Genomic DNA, 20,160 nt, shown 5'->3' on the forward strand with positions numbered 1-20,160 from the left:
GTTTCGTCCGGCTGCAAATTTAAATCCAGCGCCATCTCAAAGCTGCACGAAGGGTGAGCAGGAGGCACTAATACACAGTGAGCTCAAGGCACTCAAAAGCCATAGGATTAATACAGAAATGAAAGACTGCCCATTGCCTTCCTCATACCTTGCAGTGATCCCCTGGCAAGGGGCAGACACTTCCACAGAGCGCCCGACAGCTCTGGTGCATGCTCACGACCTCTGCAAGGATTTGTGGGCACTATTTTGTTCCCTTTCGAGGCACCCAGCTGTGCAGGATACGGCTCCCAGGACAGGGAGCTGCAGAGCTTCAGCTCCCCACAGCCCTGCCTAAACCCGCTGACAAAAAAGCCAGCTCGGAAGCACTGCAGAAGAAATACTGCGCTTCGGTGTGCTGCCTGCTGTCCCTTCTGTCCCTGCAACCGCTGTAGGGATTAAAAAGCAAGAGGACTTGGGAGAGCAATAACCCAGCAGAGGGGTCGGGGTGTGCCGGGCTCTGCGGGGCTGCAAGACCTGGCGTGCCCACGAGGAAACCCAGTGGGGTGCTGGAGGTGGGACACAGCTTCGTGGGGCAGGGTGCTCCAAAACAGAGGGAAAATAACAAAAAAATACCATTAATAAAAATACCTTTAAAGTTTGGCATGGACGGCGCTCCCCTCTGTAGCAGGTGCTCTCAGGTGCAGGAGCCAGGGCACCGCACGCTAACACATCCCTGCTCTGCGCCGCTTCCAGTGGATAACATTCGTTTTGACCAACCCCAAAAATAATGCGATATCAAGGAGCATGAAATATTCATGAGGCCTGATCTAACGTGCACATTAGATGTTGCGCGCAGCACCGCGCGCCCTAATGCTGCCTCTGCAGCCTCGTAATCCCCGTGCCCGGCGTGATAGGCTGCGCGGAGGAGCCAGCTCTCATTAGTCCTAATTGAAACAAGGGGGAACTTTCGCAGGCGAGTTTCCATGAATCACAAAGGCAAACATCTGCTGATGCGGGGCTGCCCTTATTTGTATTTCTGTGCCCAGGCGAGAGCCGTGAGCACAGTTACGCTCAGCAGCAAACGACAAGCGGGAGCGATGCCGGGCGCCCGCACATCAGCGCTGCTCAGCGCCGTGGGGTTCAAATGAAAGGCTTGGGGAGCTGCTGCCCCGTGCCTTCCCCAAACGCACCGTGGTGCTGGGCAGAGCCCGTGCCCTGCTCCTGCAGGTCGTTGGGGCTGCCCCTTCCAGGCGGTTCTGCCCAGCCAGCTCTGAGCAGCGCTACGAGCATCAGCCAGCCCGGACGCTGTCCCCTGCGGGCACGTAGCCGACACTGGGGGCTTACAACAGCCCCCCGGGCCCTGCCTAGAGCCGATCAGCTCCTGGGCGCGTTCCCCTCCTGCACCCAAACCCCCAGCATCAGCCCCGGTTTGTCGGCCGGGACGGGCTCGTCTCTGACACCCGGCTGCAAGGAGCAGCACGAGGCAGGCAGGGAGCTGCGGATCCCCCACGGGCACAAACCCCTTTTACTGCCAGTACCCGCGAAGTAACAGCACCGACTGAGCCTTCCCGGGGCTGATCCAGCTCCAACCAAGCAGCGGCAGCATTAGCGTTGAATTAAAGCGCATGCAAACATCGGTGGCGTTAGCACAGAATTAAGATATACGCTCGAGCAGGCGGTGCTGAAATCCCTCCGTGCAGGAGAGCCAGCGAGCAGGGATGGGCCGAGGTGGGAACAAGCTTCCAGGGCGCTAGCGCCGATGCTCCACATTTACACGCCAAGAGATGAGCTCCCGCTGCTGCTTTAGCTACTCGGGGACAGTCTGCACAGCCGGCTGCCATCAGGCTCTGAGCAGGTTGCAGTGAGCAGAGGAGACTGGATTCTGCTGAAAGCATAAAATGAATACAGCATCAATAATTACAGGAGACCGTGCCTAACAAGGCAAAGTGCTGGGCTGAGTCCCTCCCGCAGTTCTTACAGGACAAGCACACCCCGCAAGTGGCAGCGGTAACAGTCTAAGACAAGAAATCTTAAAACCAAAGTGGATTTTGGCACGCCACAACCTTTTCTTAAGCACACAGGAAAGCCGAGCAGCAGCTAAGCACCTTCGTTATATTTATATATATATAAATAACTTTCTTCTATATATACCAGCTAACCCCCCCTTTTAAAAGTAAAAAAAATAAACAGCGGTCTGCTGAATATTGCCTGCCTTAGAGAAAAATGCAATTTCCTAAAATTGCTCATACCCAGCCTAGGGCAGAGCAGCTCCTTGGCTACTGCCTCACCTCAACAGACCCCAGCCCTTGCTTCCTGGCCAGAAGCTGGGCAGGGGGGCTCGGGGCACGGCCGCTCGCACTGCAGGGGACGGCTTCAGCCTGGTGCAGAGCAAGCGAGGCCGAAGCAGAGCCCCCATGCACGTGCAGAGCCCCGCGGCTGTGGAGAGCTCCCCATGGGGTTGCAGGCAGCAGCGCCCAGCACTCCTGGTCCTGGGTCATGAATGCGCAGAGCTCCCCTGCCCTTTCCTTGTCCTACTTGGAATATTCTGCACATCCTACTTGGAATATTCTTCAGTTTTTTTGTGCATCGCTAAGCAGCTCTTTATACGTCTGCTTTTCCTTCATGTACCAACAGCACAGTCCTACCTTCATGCACTTGGCTCCTGGTCCAACCGTAGAAGCTCATACCTTCACTTTAGTGAGAAAAAACAAAAATATAAAAGCAAAAAAAAAAAAACACCAAACAAGAAAAAAAAAAAGGCAACTCTCCCTCCAGTAATTGCTATTTAATCCTTGACCAAGAAAACTAACAAGTTCTCCTAAGTGAGGCAAACCTTTGGGGCGTTTGATTCGCAGAGCGGCTGAGCACCATGGCGCTGCACAAATCAGATGTATAAAGTGTATTTTATTTTTGCTGCTCAACAGCACAAGAGAGCTAACGCAGCGGGGCCGCCAGCGCCTTATCCAATCTGACAAAGCGCACAACCCAAGGGTGCTCGTCCTCCCCAGCACTCACAGCGCATCTCATCCATTACAGGAACACGATGTGAAAACTGACCCTTCCCTCCCAAGCGTGGACATGAATCCTCTTTGCCAGGCAGGTTGGTTCAGAGAGAGGCTACTGAAATCACTCCTAGCCTAGAAAAGCTGTACACTTACTCATTCAATGCAAACAAGAGTTTGTTTCCTTGAAAAAGAATAAATGTATCGCCTTTTGTTTGGCGGTTCTTCCTTACAGCCCAGCTGTCACAGAGATTCTTAAGGAAAGGCTGCAGAGTTGCAGCGTTCCCAAACATCGAGCACAATGGGCTGTGTGTGAAGCACACAAAAGAACAGCTAAGGGAAGATTTCAGAGTTGATAATAAATTTAAATACTTTCTCGACGCATCGACTCAAACCCTTGTTTCCATGAATTTATCATCACACTCCTGTACTTTTTTTTTTAAGCAGTGTTTAATCTAAGCTACCGCATACACTCAGCAATTTAGAAATTAGAAAGTGTTCAGTAAATACAGGAAAACTTTTAGAATTCAGGACTTACTCTAACAGCCCTACAACTCTGTGCTTTTATAGGAAAAAGTCACATTAGCAAGAAAAGGAGTCAAAAGGAATCAAAGCCTGAAACAAACCTGACAAAACATGCAGTGCCCATCGAATCCTTCACGTGCGATTTCTGGCTACGCTCTGCATGCCAAGGAAAAGTTGTTAACGCGCTGACCTGCAGCACTGGCCAGCTGATTTGTTCAAAGTCAGCCACTGCTTTCCGTACTTGCAAGCAAACAGGGTTTAACGAAATAACTGCTCAGAGTGACTTTATTTTAAAATCTCAAAAACAGTTTACCAGAATTTTGAACGAGCAACACTTTGTATTTTTGAATGGTCCAAATGCGGAATACCTACAGTGAGGGATGTTGAGAACGCAATAATTCATAACATGATCTACTGCAAATGCGTTGCTGCTTACGGAAATTTACACACAGATACACCCCAAAGGCACAGAATGCAACAAAACCAAGCTGTAGCAAACAAAAATTTTCATGTGGAGATTTTAAAGCGTAAATTACATTTGATATGTAAAAAATACATATATATATATATCTGAATTTATACACAGGGTTATCACTAGGAGATCCCTTTTCAGCCTGCTCTTTCACAGCATGTACTTCGTACCAAGGGTTGAGCAGGGAAACTAGCAAGCGCCAGACGTTCAAGACCATAGGTTAAGTTCTCTGCTAAATAAAAAGAAAGCATTTGGTGCTTTACCACCGGATTTCAAAGTATTTCCCCAGTGCAAGAGCTCTGCATAGGCACGTTTCAAAAGTTCTCCCGACACACACAAAACACTGCCGGAATCAAAGGACCCGCAAAGGCAAACTCAATCCTCACGTGTGACTTTTCTTGGCGTCTGCTGCAAGAGAAGAGGTTAAGGAGAGCTGCGAGCTGATCCTTCCACAAACAGAGAGCACGGCAGCGACATTTTCAGCCTCTCTTGGCGTAACCACAAACCAGCGGGGCACGAAACCACGGAGGGGGGAAAGCGGTGGCATCGGAAAACCCCAGAGCGCGCTTGGGGGTGAGGAGAGGGAGTCTTCTTCGCTACCCCACGGCGCGTTATTTCGGTGAGCAGTGGGGAGAAGTCACGCTTCCTGGACGGCAAAAAGTTGCGGTCGGGGCAGCGAAAGGCTCCGCACCCCCAGCACCGCGCGTCCCAGCGCCGCGGCCGGCTGCTCGCACAAGCGCCCCGACGGAGCCCCCGGGGAGCTGGGGGCCAACGGGGGCAGCCTCAGGACAACGGCGACACCTCGGGGGTCACCTCGGGAGCCCGGTCCCGTCCCCGCAGCCCGCAAAGATGACACGAGACCGGTTCCTGGGTAAATGGTTTATGTAAGTAATAAAATATTTACTATAACATAAATAGAAACGCACCCTCGCAGTCTACAGTGGTTTTTGCAATAGAGATACAAACAAAAAACCGAAACCAAAGGGGAAGGGAGGGGGGCGTGGGGTGGGTGGGGGGAACGAACCGAACCTACCAACGGGAGGGGCAGAGCTCCGCGCACGGTTAGAAAATAAATAGAAACGGGCCGGGAGCGCGGCGCGGTGCCCTCGGGGCGAGCCCGGCGGCCGCAGCGGGGGCTCCGGCGGCCCCGCGGGGGAGGGAATAAATTAGAGATCGCAAACCTTTGGCTACTTCTGCTGCGGCCGGCGCCCCAATAAATAGCGCTGCGGGCGGGCGGCCGGGCCGGGCCAGTCCGAGGAATAAATTATAGGGGCGGCCGCTCCCGCTCCGCCGCCGTCGGGGCTCGGCGGCGGGGCCGGGGCAGTCAGGGCACGGCGGCGGGGAGCCCGTGGTGCAGCGGCGAGGTGTCCGCCTGTGCGTAAACGTCCTCCATCGGGGGGTGCGGGCCCCCGGCCGGCGTCATGCGCTTCTCCTTCTGCCGCCGGTTGCAGAACCAGACCCGCACCACCTCCTTCTCCAGCTGCAGGGAGTCCGCCAGGGAGGTGATCTCGTGCGCCGAGGGCTTGGGGCACTTGAGGAAGTGGTTCTCCAGGGCGCCCTTGACGCCCACCTCGATGGAGGTGCGCTTCTTGCGCTTCCTGCCCTGCGCCGCGATCTTGTCCAGGTTGGTGGGGCTGCCCGTGCTGGAGTCCGTCTCCTCCAGCCACTTGTTGAGCAGCGGCTTCAGCTTGCACATGTTCTTGAAGCTCAGCTGCAGCGCCTCGAAGCGGCAGATGGTGGTCTGCGAGAAGACGTTCCCGTACAGGGTGCCCAGCGCCAGCCCCACGTCGGCCTGCGTGAAGCCCAGCTTGATCCGCCGCTGCTTGAACTGCTTGGCGAACTGCTCCAGGTCGTCGGAGCTGGGCGCGTCCTCGTCCGACGGCTCGGGCGGCCCCAGCGGCGGCGGCGAGGCCGCCAGCTCGTGGCCCCCGGCCTCCTCGGCCCCCAGCGGGTCCCGCAGCCCGTGGTGCAGCGCGGGGCCGGGCGGGCCCAGCATGCCGTTGAGCCCCCCGTAGGGCTGCGCGTACAGCAGCGGCTGCCCCGACGGCGGCGACATGGGCGGCAGGTGGTGCGCGCCGCCCTGCGCCCAGCCGCCCGCCGCGCCGCCCGCCGCCGCCTGGTGCACGAGGTGCGGCCGGTGGTGGAAAGCGGCCGGCGGAGGGGGCAGCTCGTCGCGGGGCCCCCCCGGGCCGCCCTTGCCGTGCTCGGCCGCCGCCAGGTGCGCCCCGCCGGGGGGTCCCCCGCCGCCTCCTCCTCCTCCTCCTCCGCCTCCTCCGCCCCCGCTGCCCCAATCCGTGCCGGCGCTGGGCAGCCACTGGTGGTGCGGCAGCGCGGCGGGGGCCAGCCCCTGCAGGTAGTCGTGGTGCATCATCTTCTGCACGTCGCGGTACGTGGCGGCCTGCGGCAGCCGCTCCCCGTCGGGGTGCAGCAGCGCGGCGCCGCGCGGCAGGTACTGGGCGGCGGCGGCCATGGCCGTGTGCGCTGCGCCGCCCCGCGCCCCGCTTTAGAGCCCCGCGCCGCGCCGCCGCGCCGCCGCGCGCCGGCCACGCCCCCCGCGCCCCATTGGCCCGCCGCCGGCGCGCGCCGCTCGGCTATAGGCGGGGGGGCGGCAGGGGGGCGCGCCCCCCGCGGGCCCGGCTGCTATTGGTGGGAGGGCGAGGGAGGCGGCGGGTGGGATTGGTGGGGGGGCGGGGCCTGCGGGGAAGGGAGGGGGGGGGGGACCGTGGGAGGGCGGCGGGGAGGAGGGCGGGGATTGGAGGAGGGGCGTTCATTCATGCCGGGCGGCTCGCGGCCACGTGGGGCGGCGGGGGGCGACGGGCGCGGGGCTGGGGAGGGGCAGGGCGGTGCGGGGCGGTGCGGGGCGGGGTAAGGCGAGGCGGTACCGGACGGGATGGTGCTGGGCAGGACGATGCGGGACGGGGCGGGGTGGTGCGGGACATGCGGTGCTTTGCGGGACGGGGCGGTGCGGCGCGGCATGGCGCGATGTGGTGCGGTGCGGGACGGGGCGGCAGAGCACGTTATAGGACAGCACGGCATGGTGGGGTAAAGTACGGTACGATGCGGTACGGTGCAGCGCAGCGCTGCACGGCGCTGTGTGGGACGGTCCTGTATGGTACCACCTGGTGCAGCACGGCACAGCACAGCACGGTGCAATATAGCAACCGTATGGCATGGTCCAGAACGGTACAGTAGAGTACGGTTCGGTAGAGCACAACATGGCACGGTGCAGTATGGTAGAGCGCAGCACAGCACTGTGTGGTGCTGTACGGTACGGCCTGGTGTGGTACCATCCTGTACGGTGCTGTATGGCACTGGTGCAGCACGTTACGGTACAGCACGGCCTGGTGCTGTACGGCACGGTACGGTACAGTACAGCATGGGGCCACACAGCACCGATGGCCTGACCCAGCCCAGCCCAGCACACTGCAGAGCCCGCCTGATGCCCCAGCTCACATCCGTGTCTGTCACCTGCAGTGCCCCCACTCCCCCCAGCCCCTTTTCCAGCCCCCAAGCTGGGAAGAGCCCCTTGTTCTGGAGGCACGTCACTGCCCTCTGCCAGGAAACCCCCTTGTCCCAGTGCACAAAGTGCCGTTTGGCCCAGCACCGGCAGGTATCTGCGGCTGGGAGAACATCCCCAGCGCGGCTGCCTGCTGGTTAACGCCGCCTGGATCGCAGTGCCGAGGGCAGCCCCCGGGCCCTGGGCAGGTGGGGGCTCCTTCTGAAGCTCCTTCCCCATCCCATAAAGCACCGAGGGCCAAGGGGAGAGGATCCGAGACCGTTTGGGTGTCGCGGGAAATGTGGGGCTCAGGGAGGAGAAAGGAGCAGCCTCAGAGGCAAGTCCCTGAGCCGGTTTGCGGGTTGGCACGGGATAAAGGGTGGAGGAGTTTGTGGGAAAAGACAAGGACAACAAGCAACGGACGTGTCTGGCGGTGCTGGGAGAGGGGCAAGGGACACCTTAATTAACCCAGCTCCAGACTTCGTTTGGGGCTCGAGGCCTGAAGTGAATCAGGATGGGCACCGGGAACATTAATCACTTCTGAAAATTAATCTCTTCGCCTCCGTGCTCCCATTTGTAACATGGGAGCAGAGACGGTGACCTTTGCCAAGGGCTTGGGCGAACAACGAACCTCCGGATCAATACGAGTACGAGCACCACATGTCAATGGCCGCGTGCTGACGCCCCGCACCCCGCTGGGGGGACGCCTGGGCACGGTGGTCCCCGGGGCTGCCAGACCTGGCAGGCTCCGTTTCGCGCCATCCTTGCCAAATTGGATAAGTTTGGGTTTGAACGTGAGCGTTTTTTGGCTGTGATGTGCGATCAGTTCCTTTCACTGACCCCAGTACCTCCTTTCAGGTGTACAGCCCTGGGAAGAGGCAGGACCTTGCAGGACAGATGGCTTCCATAGATCACAGAGCACATTTCACTAGGAAAATAATGCTCTTTTTTTTTTTTTTTTTCATTTTTTCCCAAGGAATCCTTTGCAAACACTGCCTACATCTGTAATGAATATAACCCTTTCTGATGATTCAGTGACATGCTGTAAAATATCATACTTGGATAAGCATTTTCTGTGTATTTTTTTCTGACCCAGACTCATATTCATGTCAGCTCTGCATGATGCAGTGCTGTAATATTCAAATTTTTGGTAGCCAATTGCTCTTGATATTTATATCCATTTTTAAGGGAATCACAATGAATAAATGTGCCCAGCTCTAACTTTATGCAAAATAAGCTGTGTGTAAATCAGTAAATCATTAGTAGGAATTAATCACTTCCAACGGCTGAGGATTGGATCTCCTTTCAAACTCCTGTTTACGTTTTTCAGAACTCACCAGAGGAGAAAACACAACGTGTGATAACTTGGGTCCCCATCGCAGCCCATTCAGGCAGTAATAGTGGTTTGTGCCTGATCAAACGATCTTTTCAAACCAAGGTGTCGGGCACAGACTGTGCTCTGGGCTTGTTTTGCTAAATAAAAGTTGAATTTAGAGGCTGGAAACAGCAAAGAACAGAGGAGGATGACAAAATCCCATTTAACACTCTCCTCTGTAACTCCACCTCCAGAACTGAGAGCCAGGTGGCAAAGTCTCTCTTTCGTAAAACAACGGGAAGGAGGCGAAGGCACAGGGGAGACGTGACCCTAAGTCGAGCTGCAAGGGAGGGGGTGAGAGGTGGCCACATAAACGCCAACTTCCAGGGCTGGACGTGCCTCTCGGTGTGCCGTGTCCCCACGCTGCTGCGGAGGTAACGCTGTCTGAAAGGCTCTGTCGGTATTTCAGGAGGTCGAAAGAGCTTGTGCTTTTTCATTATTATATTTATTATTTTTTTTACAGAGCTTTTCCACAGCTGTATCATCCCGCAAATCCCTGCAGGAGGGCGTCCAAGTTTTCTAGCAAAAGGCAGCTCCTTCATTATGCCTTACCAGGAATATTGGCATGCAGTCCCTTCCCTGTTCAAGGAATAAACAACCCCATGGGCGATGTTCGATATTATTCATTCTCTGTGTGACTGTGACAGCATCAGAAGGCGCCTACCTAATGCAGCTGGAGCTGCGCCGGGGGAGGATGGATCGGGGCGAGCTGGGCGCGCGGGGAAGCGGTGCTGGGGGTGCTGGTGGCAGCACCCCATCCCCATCTGGATCCAGGTGATGGGGATGCTCAGGCTTGCTGCTGCTCGAGAATGCTCCATGATGAGGGACCATGTCACACCAGGACACTGCTGGGAGCCCGTCCCCAAGGAGCCGGAGGAATTCTCCCCATGGGTTTTGTGCAGGAGGTGCTGGTTCCCCCTCCGCTCTCCTCCCCGTTTAGGTTCAGCTCCCGTGCGGTGCCAACGGGATCTGCGAGGCTTGGTGGTGCAGGGCCAGTAAGTGAGTGATAATTTAGTAAGTGATACCTTAGAAGTTAGTGGCTGAGACGACAGTGATTTTAATTACAAAACTACTGAGGAAGGGAAACAGTGACTCGTGGAGAATGGTTGATGCAGACGTGCAAGGCATGCTCACCACGGTTAGCATGAAGTGTATATGGTCCTGTAACCATCTGAAAATTGTCCATAAAGAATTGTTCTCACAGGGCCGAGATGAATGCAAAAAATGCTGTTGTGATCTTTTATTGAATCAATGAAACTTAGATTAAGCAGTCACTAAATTCCTATTTACACAACAGACCTTAATGGCTCCAAAGGAAGCACTCAAATGTATTCGACAAATAATCCCTATTTATGAAAGCCCCGTAATATGCATTTACATAATCCCCACTTTAAAAAGCTGTATCAGCTCTAAAGTTCCTCAGCTCAGAGATATGCCCCGGGGGATTAGAAACACCAACCAAAACAAAGGGAAAGAAAACGCACGCATGCACACAGCCACACGAGCACCGAGATCCCCGCGCCCAGCGGGGCACCGGGACGACGTCCTGGCCCCGTGCACACATCCGGGAGCGCGCACACGGCTCTGCGGGGGGCTCGGCCTGATTTTGGGCACACACAGCGAGTCCCTTTCGGCTTCCCGATCTTTTTCTTTTTTCCCAAAAAATATTCAGTCGCTTAATCACATGTGCCCGCTGCCCTAAAGAAACAGCTCGGCTGCTTGAATGGCCTGGGAGGGCCGTGGCAGCTTTCGGAAGCGGTCGGCTTGGCGTGGAGCCAGCGGGCCCCAGGTTTTATTCATCCTCGAGAGGACCGGACGCTTGCTAATATTCCCACGTGATGGATGGGGCATTTTGCTGTCGGAGGTGCTGTCCTTGAGATAAGAAGTATGACAGGGCAGAGATCCGCACCGAGCATGTTAATGCCGCTGGAGGGTTTGAATAAAGAAGAGCCGTGCCTCACTGTGGAAAACAAGCCGGCCCTGAAATGCTGATTGTCCAAAAGGAGTGCGGGTTTGGGCTATTGATTTGTTACCTTCTTTAATTTTAGTCTGATGAGCAGCCGTCCGTTGTTTAGGAGCAAAATGCCATGGGGGCTCTTGTTTGCTGAAACGGGAACGTCACAGTCCTGGTGGCTGCTGAAGTACAGACTGGGTTCAGTCGGGCTAAGAAAGGAGAAAACACAGAGCAGAATTCATTTCCAGCTTCAGAGAGATACGAGCGCTGCCAGTACGTTAACCATGCGTGTGTGCCTTTTGTTTCAAACTCTGCCATTAGCATTTATAATACAAATAAAACTCACGGAAATATTGGGATTTACCTGCAGTGAACACCACCATGCCGGTGATGGGGTTTTATCTGCAAAAAACTGCCCTCCTCCCAAAGCTCCCAGCTTGTCAGCCAGCTCCTAAGGTGCTGCAAGCCCCGTGCCCGGAGCAATTGCCCAGATCGCCCTCACCCATTCCCGGTCCTTCTCCAATAGCCAAATGGGCTTCTCCTGGTTTGCCAGGGCAGGGCAGGTCCTGAGCTCCCCTTTCTTGTTCGGCAGGGGCTGTTCCTGCCCTCCTGGCCCCAAAGCCGCCTGCGCTCAGCCCTCGGGGAGCCTCCTGCAGGCAGTGGGCAGTTCAGTGCTTCACCTCCCAGCTGAGTGTGGGGGTAACGGGAAGGCTCAGCACCGGACTGCAGGGCACCAAGCATTTCTTCTCTAAACACAAAAGCTTCGGGATTCTGCTCAGCGGGTCCCGAGCGCCGTTCCACCTTAATAATGGAGCTTGTGAGCGAAGGTTTCCATTTAATGAGGCTCTTTGCAGTTTACATAAAACAACCACATGAATAAATACTCAGTTTAGAAAAGATAAGACCTGGGGATGAGTTTGGCGGGGGTTCAGCGCGGAGGATTATGCATACAGCAGATAAAGGTGCCTACAGTCGTGCCGTCACTTGATCTTGTCAATCTGAAACCACCTCCAACACGGAGAAGCAGCCCGTGCTCACCGGCGCGCGACGGGTAACGGGAGCTAGGGAATGCCCACGCCTGGACCCGGCTGACCCCAGGAGCTCTCGTGTCCCCGTGCCTCCCCGGCAGCCAGCCGCGAGCACAGCCACTGCAGCAACCTGCACAGAGCCTGCCGAGGGAGGGGAATCGCACGGGAACCGCTCACTTTCCACCTTCCAAACAGATTCAGCGTCGGACACGTGTGTCCCTTTTCGTCTTCCCACCCTGCGCTGATTACCCTAATGCTGTGTATTTTCACAGCTGGCCTTCCCGCAGCGACAGGCCACGCTTCCCAGGCTGGCTACCCAAACAGTGATGTTTTTAAAAATGCTCAGATATTTTGAGAAATGCTCAGCTGCAGAAGAACGGGGAGGCAGATATTTTCTTTGTGGCGAGGCTGAGGTGTGAGGGTTGGGAGCTGAAGTAATGAAACCCTGCAATTTTGTTGTTACTACAAATTATGCCTTGTTTAAACCCTCCTCCTCAGGTTTTGTTCTGTTGTACCGGTACTAATCCATATATTTACGCTGTGCCAGTCTGGATTCAAAGTGGTATAAATTCAGCTCATTGCCAAGACCGCGAGCCCTCCCTTGCTGCTGCCGGCACTGTCACTCTGCCACTGTGTTGGCGCTTTCTGTGACTCATCAGTGGCCCTCTTTTGGTAACTGAGGAGGGGGACAAGGGTTCAGCAGGAAGGAAAGCATCCATTTTTAATGAAACTCAGTTCATGTGCCTCTGGAGAACACCAGCCAGCCCTCAGACCACGCATTGCTGGTTCCCCTGCCCGTGCTCCTCAGTGACACTCAGCAGCCGGGGGGGTACCCTGCCCGGCTCCTCACTGGATTCCCCTGTCCAAAGGGAGGGAAATGGTGAGCGACTGAGGCAGAGGATCACACCCAGGGCAGCATGGTGCTGAGCACAGGCTGTTTGGTAAGCAGGATGCCACCACCAAGTCTCATCGCTCCGTGCTTCTTTTTGAGCCAAGCTCAACGGCGAAAGCACCAAACTTGGTCAGTTCCAAGGCTCATCCTCCAATAAGTCACCCAGTCAACCTGCTTCGGTCCTCCCTTTGGCCTTTTCCTTACCCGTTTAAATTATTCTCTTAACCTCTACCTTCTTCAGTCCTGTAGAGAGCCCTGAGATTACCGGGGGTTGCACCACAGGACCAACATAACAGCCAGACGTGCAAGGTCTCACCTGCCAGACAATGCAAGGAGGTTTCTTAAGCAAGCAGAGTATCGAACTGAGTGGGAAGAGCAGGTGCTGCAAGAGACAAACCTTTCTAGCCATGATGCTGGACCAATTCACACTATTATGTTTGGAGAGGAGGATCTGAGGATGAGGAGCTCGCTGGGTGCTTTGGCAGGATGCTCTATCGGTGAGTCACTGCTCTGCTGGAGCCGCACCAGCCCCTTGGCCAGACAAGCTCTGCTTTCATTAACTCTTTCCTGCAGGAGAAGCAGAAGCCAATTAATTACAACATAGACTTTATTCCATTAAACTCCTCCAAGCTCCAGGGGAAGAGCCTTAAGACTCCACTCTGATCCTGTTGCCACTGACGCCAGTAAAAAGCTCTCCACAGACATGGATGGGAGGAGGCGTTAATTCCACGTCTGCGTTCAGCCTGGAGCACGGCCACACTCGGTGCCGGTGCCGTGGGGGAGCCCTCCAAACGCGATCCCTCTGCCCCCAGCCCCAGGGAGATGCGTTGCCTGCGAAGCCACTGCTGCTGCTCCCAGCGACAAGGGGCCGAGCGGCCGTCCTCCCCGCGGCCACACGCTGCCGTCACCAGTAAAACCCTCCCGGATCTTATCCTAAGCATTCCTCCTTCTGCTCCCCACAAAGACAGAAATCAAAGCTCTTCACTTTCCAGTTTGAATGGACTCTAATTAATTGGATTTTGAAAGAGGGATTACCAGATCCGCAATGACAGATCCCTGCTCGGTCCTGTGTTCCCAGAAGAGAAATCACTCCCAACAGGGACTACATCCCAGCTCCACAAGGCTGCCTGTAAGCGGGCAAATCTGAGGCACGAACTGTTCCTCAGTCTCCCCTTCAGGAACTATTTGCTTCAAAGAAGTCAGAGGACCGAAAGCAGGCTGTCTGTGTCATGTGGGACTCCACAGCAGGAGCAGATCCCGCTTGCTTCCAGAACAAGTGAAATGCCATTAAATGGCATTTAATGAGGTCTGATGCCGCAATGCCACGCACCCTACAGTGCACACACACCTGTTTTCTTAATTCACAGGTAGATAACCCAGGTATTTGGTGCGGAATAGGTACAGTGATACAAGCAGTGCATTATTTGTACAGCATACAAAAAACGCAACAGTTCTTCTGGATATAGGACAGCCTAGTTCAAAGTGAAATTTCTCTTTGTTCCTCGTGTGTTGCAAGTAGCTCGCTGGCGAGGGCCCAGCACTCCTCAGACTGGTTACAGGACCGTCTCATCTGAGCTACGATCTGTGCCACAGCTTGTATTTCTTGTATTTTGTTTAGCTGCACCGTGGGCCAACAAACTCCCACTGCAGTCAACAGGCCCTCAGGACCTGGCCTTTCTCCTGAGTCACGGTGCGGCGATGTGTCACCTCCTCACTCTGACTCCTGCTCCGAACACTTCTCGTCCCATTCCCGCTTATTGGGGTCACCGCTTCCCAGCGCCCCGCTGACGCTGCTCCCAGCCCCGCTGGCTGCAGACACGTCTGTGCTTCCCAGGGGAAGGGCAGCAGGGTGGGAAGGGGGAGAGCCCGCGGCAGACGGTGCTCTGGTCACTTAGGGATACAAAACCAGAGAAGAGTTCTCATTAAAGGGCTGGTTAAAGAGCTCAGAATACGTGATGGGGTATGGAAGTGAAGAAAAATAGGTTAGGCAGACATCACATTTCATCTTTATTCCTTTCTCTGTCAATCCCTTTCCTATTGTCTAGTAAATTCTCTTTCAGGGGACGGTGGTTTGGCAATTCAGAATTGCTTAAATCCCCTAGATGAATACGACCTCACACGGGGCTTGTTTAATATTCAGGGTCAGATTTTCAATGGCTTCAGTGCCTCAGCTCAGCTTCAGTTGTTTCTGCAAAGTTATAAGCTCACAGGAAAAAAATATGCAAAAAAAAAGCCCCTGATCTATGCTCAATTTGTAGTTTTGCCATTTGTAGGTGCTCAAAGACTCCTACAGGCCAGAGCAGGCCATTTTTGCACATGGCTTTTTGTGAGCAGATTTCTACACGAACAAAGGGAAACCACACTTTGCCAATGTGTCTCAGTGGAGCAGATTCTTCCAGAATGGAGTGGAAGCCTGCACAAACTCAGATGGCCCCTGCGCTCCCCACCTTCCCGGTCTGAAGTCTCCCACCTTCTTTGATGGAGTCTTGCAGCATATCACAACACATTTGTCCACAACTACACGATCACAAGCGCTGTTTCTTCCCTTCAGCTGTTACAAACAGATGCTCCATGCTTCCGAAGAAAGAATGTGAGTGAAGGCTGCCCATTTCTACTAGAAGTCTGTGGCACCTCATACCTGTACACAGCAGAGAAAACACATCGACTTATTTAGACTGGACAAAGTGTAAGGTTAAGGTTCATTGAAACTGATCAAGAAAAATACATTTAAATAACTGAAGGAGATCTTCAGTTGAAGAGCGTTTTCTCTCTGTCCTTGTTTAATCCACATGATCATAAGTTATTATTTTAAATTCTTAATGCATCAGAATGGCAGAAGGTAACTTCGTAGGTAGCAGCATAAGACTAACAACAAGCTAGCAAGGTTGCAGTGGACTGGTAAAACCAAAACCTTTGGGATCTTTCTGGACAGAGGGCCCACAGACAAGTGACAGCAGCCAGGGCCAGCGTTCCCTCCTGACTGCCCCACAGCTGCGTGCGGCTCCCGGGGCGTACTGCGATGGCAGAGCCAGAAACGCAGCGCGAGGCTGGCCCCCAGCCGGGCTGCAGTTGGTGCGATGCAGACAAAGCCTCCAGGAAGGAACCAAGAGGAGACCCTCACCTCTGGGAGGTGTTAAGCAGGTTGGTGGGCCCCTTTGTATCACGCAGGTGCAGGGCTCTGCCTGTCAGCGAGGACGCAGGGTGCACCCTTCCTGCAAGCCAGCAATTCCCAGCCACTGCCCACCACACACGTACAGGGCCATCAGCAGGCTACAGGCACCTGCTACAGTTTTTACCCAGGTAAACCAAGGCTAACAAAACAGTAACAAGAGCTATCAACCACCTGAGACACAAGGCAGCTGCTTGCTCCTAGGGCAGCACTGCGGGTAGGCGAAGCGCTGATGATGTTTACTGAAGAATTTTCTTTCCACACCAGGCAGTGAAACAAACTTTTGCCAGCACGTGTTCTTTTCACTAGCTTTTTTTTGTTGTTGTTGTTTCAAATTCCTACTTGGAGATCTTGCTAAAGCTGTGTACAGAAACGAGGCAGGAGAGCTGTAGAAGCGGTGCCAGTTGGGAAGCTCGTGCCCCCCCTCTGCTTGCACTGCTTCAGAGCTGCAACCTCTCTCCTCCGCGTTCGGTAGTATTTTCATTAGATACCCGACCTCTGATTCTGATTAAATAACTTGTATAATTAGATTGAGACATCTGCCCATCCCTGGGGGAAGAAATCCTTTTCAGCACTGGACCAAGTCTGATTTGGTTAATTACCTTAGCAGTTCTGTATTAATACACGGTTTCTTGATGGCAAGAAGCTATGGTATTAGGTTTATTCCTCCTGGCTTTCACAATGCTGGAGTAAGACAGTTCAGGGATTAGGAACCAGGCACTGAGCCCAGGATTTCCCTCCTCTCTTCACCCGTCTCAGCATTCTTCCCCCCTGCTTTTGCTGATTAAAATATTCAGCTTTACTTGCCTGTTGAATGCAGTTTCCAGGCTCTTTGTTTGACGTGCGAGGGGAACGTACTCCCAGTGACTGCCACAGAGCAACGCGTCCTGGGATGCTTTGGAGCAATTACACTTCTCCGGGTTCTTTGGAGATGCGAACCTGTACCAACGGACAAATGCATTATTTTGGGCTCTGTGGGCTCCTCGCTTCATCCTCCGGAGGCAGAGCACCCACATGCAGCCTGGGAAGAGGAACAGGCACCAAACGAGAGCAAAGCAGCAGCACGCTCTGCGCACCCCAAGTTGGAGCTTCTGCCACCAGCTGCAGCGCAGAGCTCCGACTGCAAGACAGACACACACCGGCCTTTGGGCGAGCACGGCCAGAACTGCACCAACTGGCATGTGCTCAACAAGGAGCAATGCAGATTTGCATCCAAGCCTGGAAAAAAACCCTGGGAGAAGTGGGTGGCAGCAAGCCCAGTGGGCGCTGAGCCCCGAGGTGGGTGCTGCCGGCTGACGCTGCCCCTGGGGCGCAGGCGGCTCCTCCGCATCCCTGGGTGCTGCCCCCCCAGCTCGCCCACGGGACTGAGCACCCCCGTGTGCCACCAGCGCCGGGCCGGGGGCCGCAGAGCACTGCTGGCAACGGTGAGAACTCGATCGGAGCAAAAGGAACATTGCGCAACGGAGCATTTTTCTATCAGCAGATGGAAACACCTAATAAGATGTAAATCATCCGTTTGATAACCGAGCCGTTACAGAACTAGAGATTCAGGCTTCCCAGGGAAACTTCAACTCTCAGAGCCATGTATTTACTATTTATGTGACTTGCCAGCCTATCTAAGGACTGTCTGAGGAACTCTTCCTTTTCAGAGCGCTGCACGGGCAGCCAGAAGGCGCTTTCACATAGAATTGTCCGGACTCTTCTCAAAGCAAAAATATATTCAGTGCGGGACTTAATTGTAACACGAAATCTGTGAGTTTTAGATAAAAGTGATAGGGAGTGGAAGTCACGGGGGAGGAGAGGCACGGGAGCAGAACAGCAAATGCCTATAGGAGGTCGGACCAGAGAGATCCTGTCCAGCCCAGGAAGACAGGGAGGGCAGCACAGCGCTTGTAGCGATGCCTCTCCACAGCACTCTCCCAGAGTCTGACAGCTTACAGAGATTTCCCATGGCAGAAGTGATGTTTGTTATTCAATAGCTGTTAGGGTGTTTTTTGTTTTCCTTCCACTGCTTCGTCCAGTTTATTTTTTTTTTCTAAATTCAAGTAAACATCCAACATCCACAACGCTCTGCAGCAAAGGCTTCTGCAGATAAATGACACGTTGTGCAAAGAGCCACCTCCTTTGTTTGATGAACCAGAGCCAATGAGCAAATCACCTCTGGGTGACTTCCTCACGCTACTCACAGTTTCGGAGACTGCTGTCCTTCTGTCCTGCACCTTGTTCCTGCTGAGGAACCACTGTCTACGGAGCTGTCCCTTGTATGGATGCTCTGCTACAGCCTGGACCAGCTTCGTTGCCCTTTCTGGATGTTTTCCAGGCATATAGGTGCTTTGACAGCCAGAACAAACAAAGAACTAAATAATTTCATCTCATTTCTGACAGACGTGGCTCCCAAGAACACCAGATCAGCCATGGCGGTGAAGTGCCTCGCAGGAGCTGAGACCGCTGTATGGCAAAAAAAAAGCAAAACAGTTTAGAAAGATTTAAAGGCAGCACAACTTAGGAATGTTTTGTGTTAATATCTAAAGCAGCTCTTTGCTGGGCAACCAGTGTAAAGAAGCTTTCTCATGTTCCTTCTCAAAACGCAGGGTTTCTTACAGCACCCCTCAGCACAGCGCTTCCCGGCACCTCGCCACCGACCCGTCTCAGTTTCAGCCCAGCAACACTTCCCCTCCGCTCCATTTTTTTTGGTCAGAAGGTGACTGAAGGTTGGCTTTTACCCTGGCTACTTTTCTTTCCTTGCAACTTGCACAAAGCAGCATGAAATACAACCGGAGACGTTTCGAGCACGACAATGGATCACCTCGCGCTGACGTGCCGGCCCAAGGTGTCTATTATTTATAGCTCTCATTTTCTTGTAGCAAATTTGCATGGACCCATCTCCTGGTGGCTGACAGGCCCGCAGCTGTGCGGCTCTCAAGTCGGCGTGGATTTGGGCGAGCAGGGTGAGGCAGCAGCCAGGTTTCACCCCGTGTTACATCGCCCCGTACCTTGCTGCGCTGCACCAGCCTGGCTGCAGGCTGCAGAGACTAGGGGAGAGGAGGATTGTGCCAGAAAACAGAGCCTGCTCTGTGCTGGGGGTATTTTGTTAGTCCTCGGGGACCGAGGCTGCTGAGTAGGTGCAGGGGGAGCAGCCGGAGCCACCTGTGCCACGAAGCAGCAGCACTCAGGGGAACGCAGCCTGGTGTCGGGGACCTGGCGGTGCTCACGCACGTGCGGTCTCCAGGAGCAGCTCCCAGCACGCCGTGTCACTCAGCCTGAGAGAAAGCAGGCTGCTTTGGGACAAGCTAACCGCTCCTGCGCCAGATTTGAAACAGAGCTGCTGCCTGGTGTCAGCAGATGAACTGAAGTATCGATCCGGCAGGAGCCAGCTGCGTGCACTTACAGGGGACCCGTCACCTCCTTCACCGGTGACATCCAACAGCGGTCCTCGGGGCAGGAAGCTCCCTGGTGCACATGGCAGTAGAAGCTCCCAGGCCTCAGCTCAGCCCCAACAGCCAAATTTCCAGGTGCCACAACCTAAGACAAAATGAAGGTGCCACAGAAGCCACGCGAAGCTGGTAGCTCATCGGAAGCGGCTGGTGGTTTATCTTCAGGGAGCTTCTGTCAAGAGAAATGCCGAATTACAAGAAGCCAGCAGGAGGGACGGGACAAGATACAGGAGCGATGCCATGCTGTGTCTCTCTGGCATCTCCCCTGAGCACGCCGCAGCCTCCCGAGCCCCAGCAGCCCAGGGAGCTGCCCCGCTCCCGAGCCCTCCCGCAGGGCTCCTCTGATCGCAGCCCACCCGCCAAGAGGGGCCCAAGCAAAGTGAGATCCAATTGCACAAAGCTGGATCATGTATCATAAAGACAGCTTTGCTTAGTTAATCCTCTGATTGATTTTAAGGCCTCGCAGAGACTGAAAGACTATTAAGAGATTTGTGCTGGCAGTGCTCCCCAGCGCAGGCACCGTCTGCTGTGGCTCACCTGATGCTCACCCAGTCGTGGCCTCAGCCCCTTCCGAGGACAGGGCAACCCTTGAACCCTCCACTTAAATTCTATCCCCTTTCACTACCTGTTTGTTGAAACTCCCTCTGGAGGGCTAGCACTCCTACACAAAGCCCTGGGGGGGGCGCAGACCTTGGCATCATGTCCAGGTACCCCACGGAACACCCCACAGAGAGGGGTGCAGGGTGCTGCTCTGGGGACTTGGGGCCACCTTGGCTGCACCCCTGCTGCCATGCTCCTGGGACTCCCAGCACTCAGTTTGGGTTTTTCTCCACG

General features: G+C 54.7%; 1 protein-coding gene and 1 long non-coding RNA gene across 3 annotated transcripts; both read right to left on the reverse strand.

Annotated features, from left to right (window-relative positions):
- Nucleotides 1-3,760: 3,760 nt before the first annotated feature.
- POU3F1 (POU class 3 homeobox 1) lies at nt 3,761-6,478 on the reverse strand. The gene has a single exon (XM_040534955.1). It carries the CDS (start codon nt 6,446-6,448, stop codon nt 5,303-5,305), a length of 1,146 nt encoding a protein of 381 aa, XP_040390889.1. The 5' UTR covers nt 6,449-6,478; the 3' UTR covers nt 3,761-5,302.
- Nucleotides 6,479-9,796: 3,318 nt separating this feature from the next.
- Nucleotides 9,797-15,359, reverse strand: LOC121058859. Of its 2 annotated transcripts, XR_005814379.1 has the most exons (4): nt 15,194-15,359; nt 13,759-14,613; nt 13,121-13,290; nt 9,798-13,039 (listed from the first exon to the last, which is right to left on the reverse strand). It is a non-coding gene; the product is annotated as an uncharacterized LOC121058859 (long non-coding RNA). The 2 variants fall into 2 exon arrangements; XR_005814378.1 differs by having other exon boundaries at nt 9,797-13,290.
- Nucleotides 15,360-20,160: the final 4,801 nt, after the last annotated feature.

The sequence above is a fragment of the Cygnus olor genome, chromosome 23 (assembly GCF_009769625.2).
Source record: "Cygnus olor isolate bCygOlo1 chromosome 23, bCygOlo1.pri.v2, whole genome shotgun sequence".
NCBI classification, from domain to species: domain Eukaryota; kingdom Metazoa; phylum Chordata; class Aves; order Anseriformes; family Anatidae; genus Cygnus; species Cygnus olor.

Coding starts and splice junctions, on each gene's coding strand:
- POU3F1 (XM_040534955.1), bottom strand. CDS start 6,448: ATGGCCGCCGCCGCCCAGTACCTGCCGCGCGGCGCCGCGCTGCTGCAC.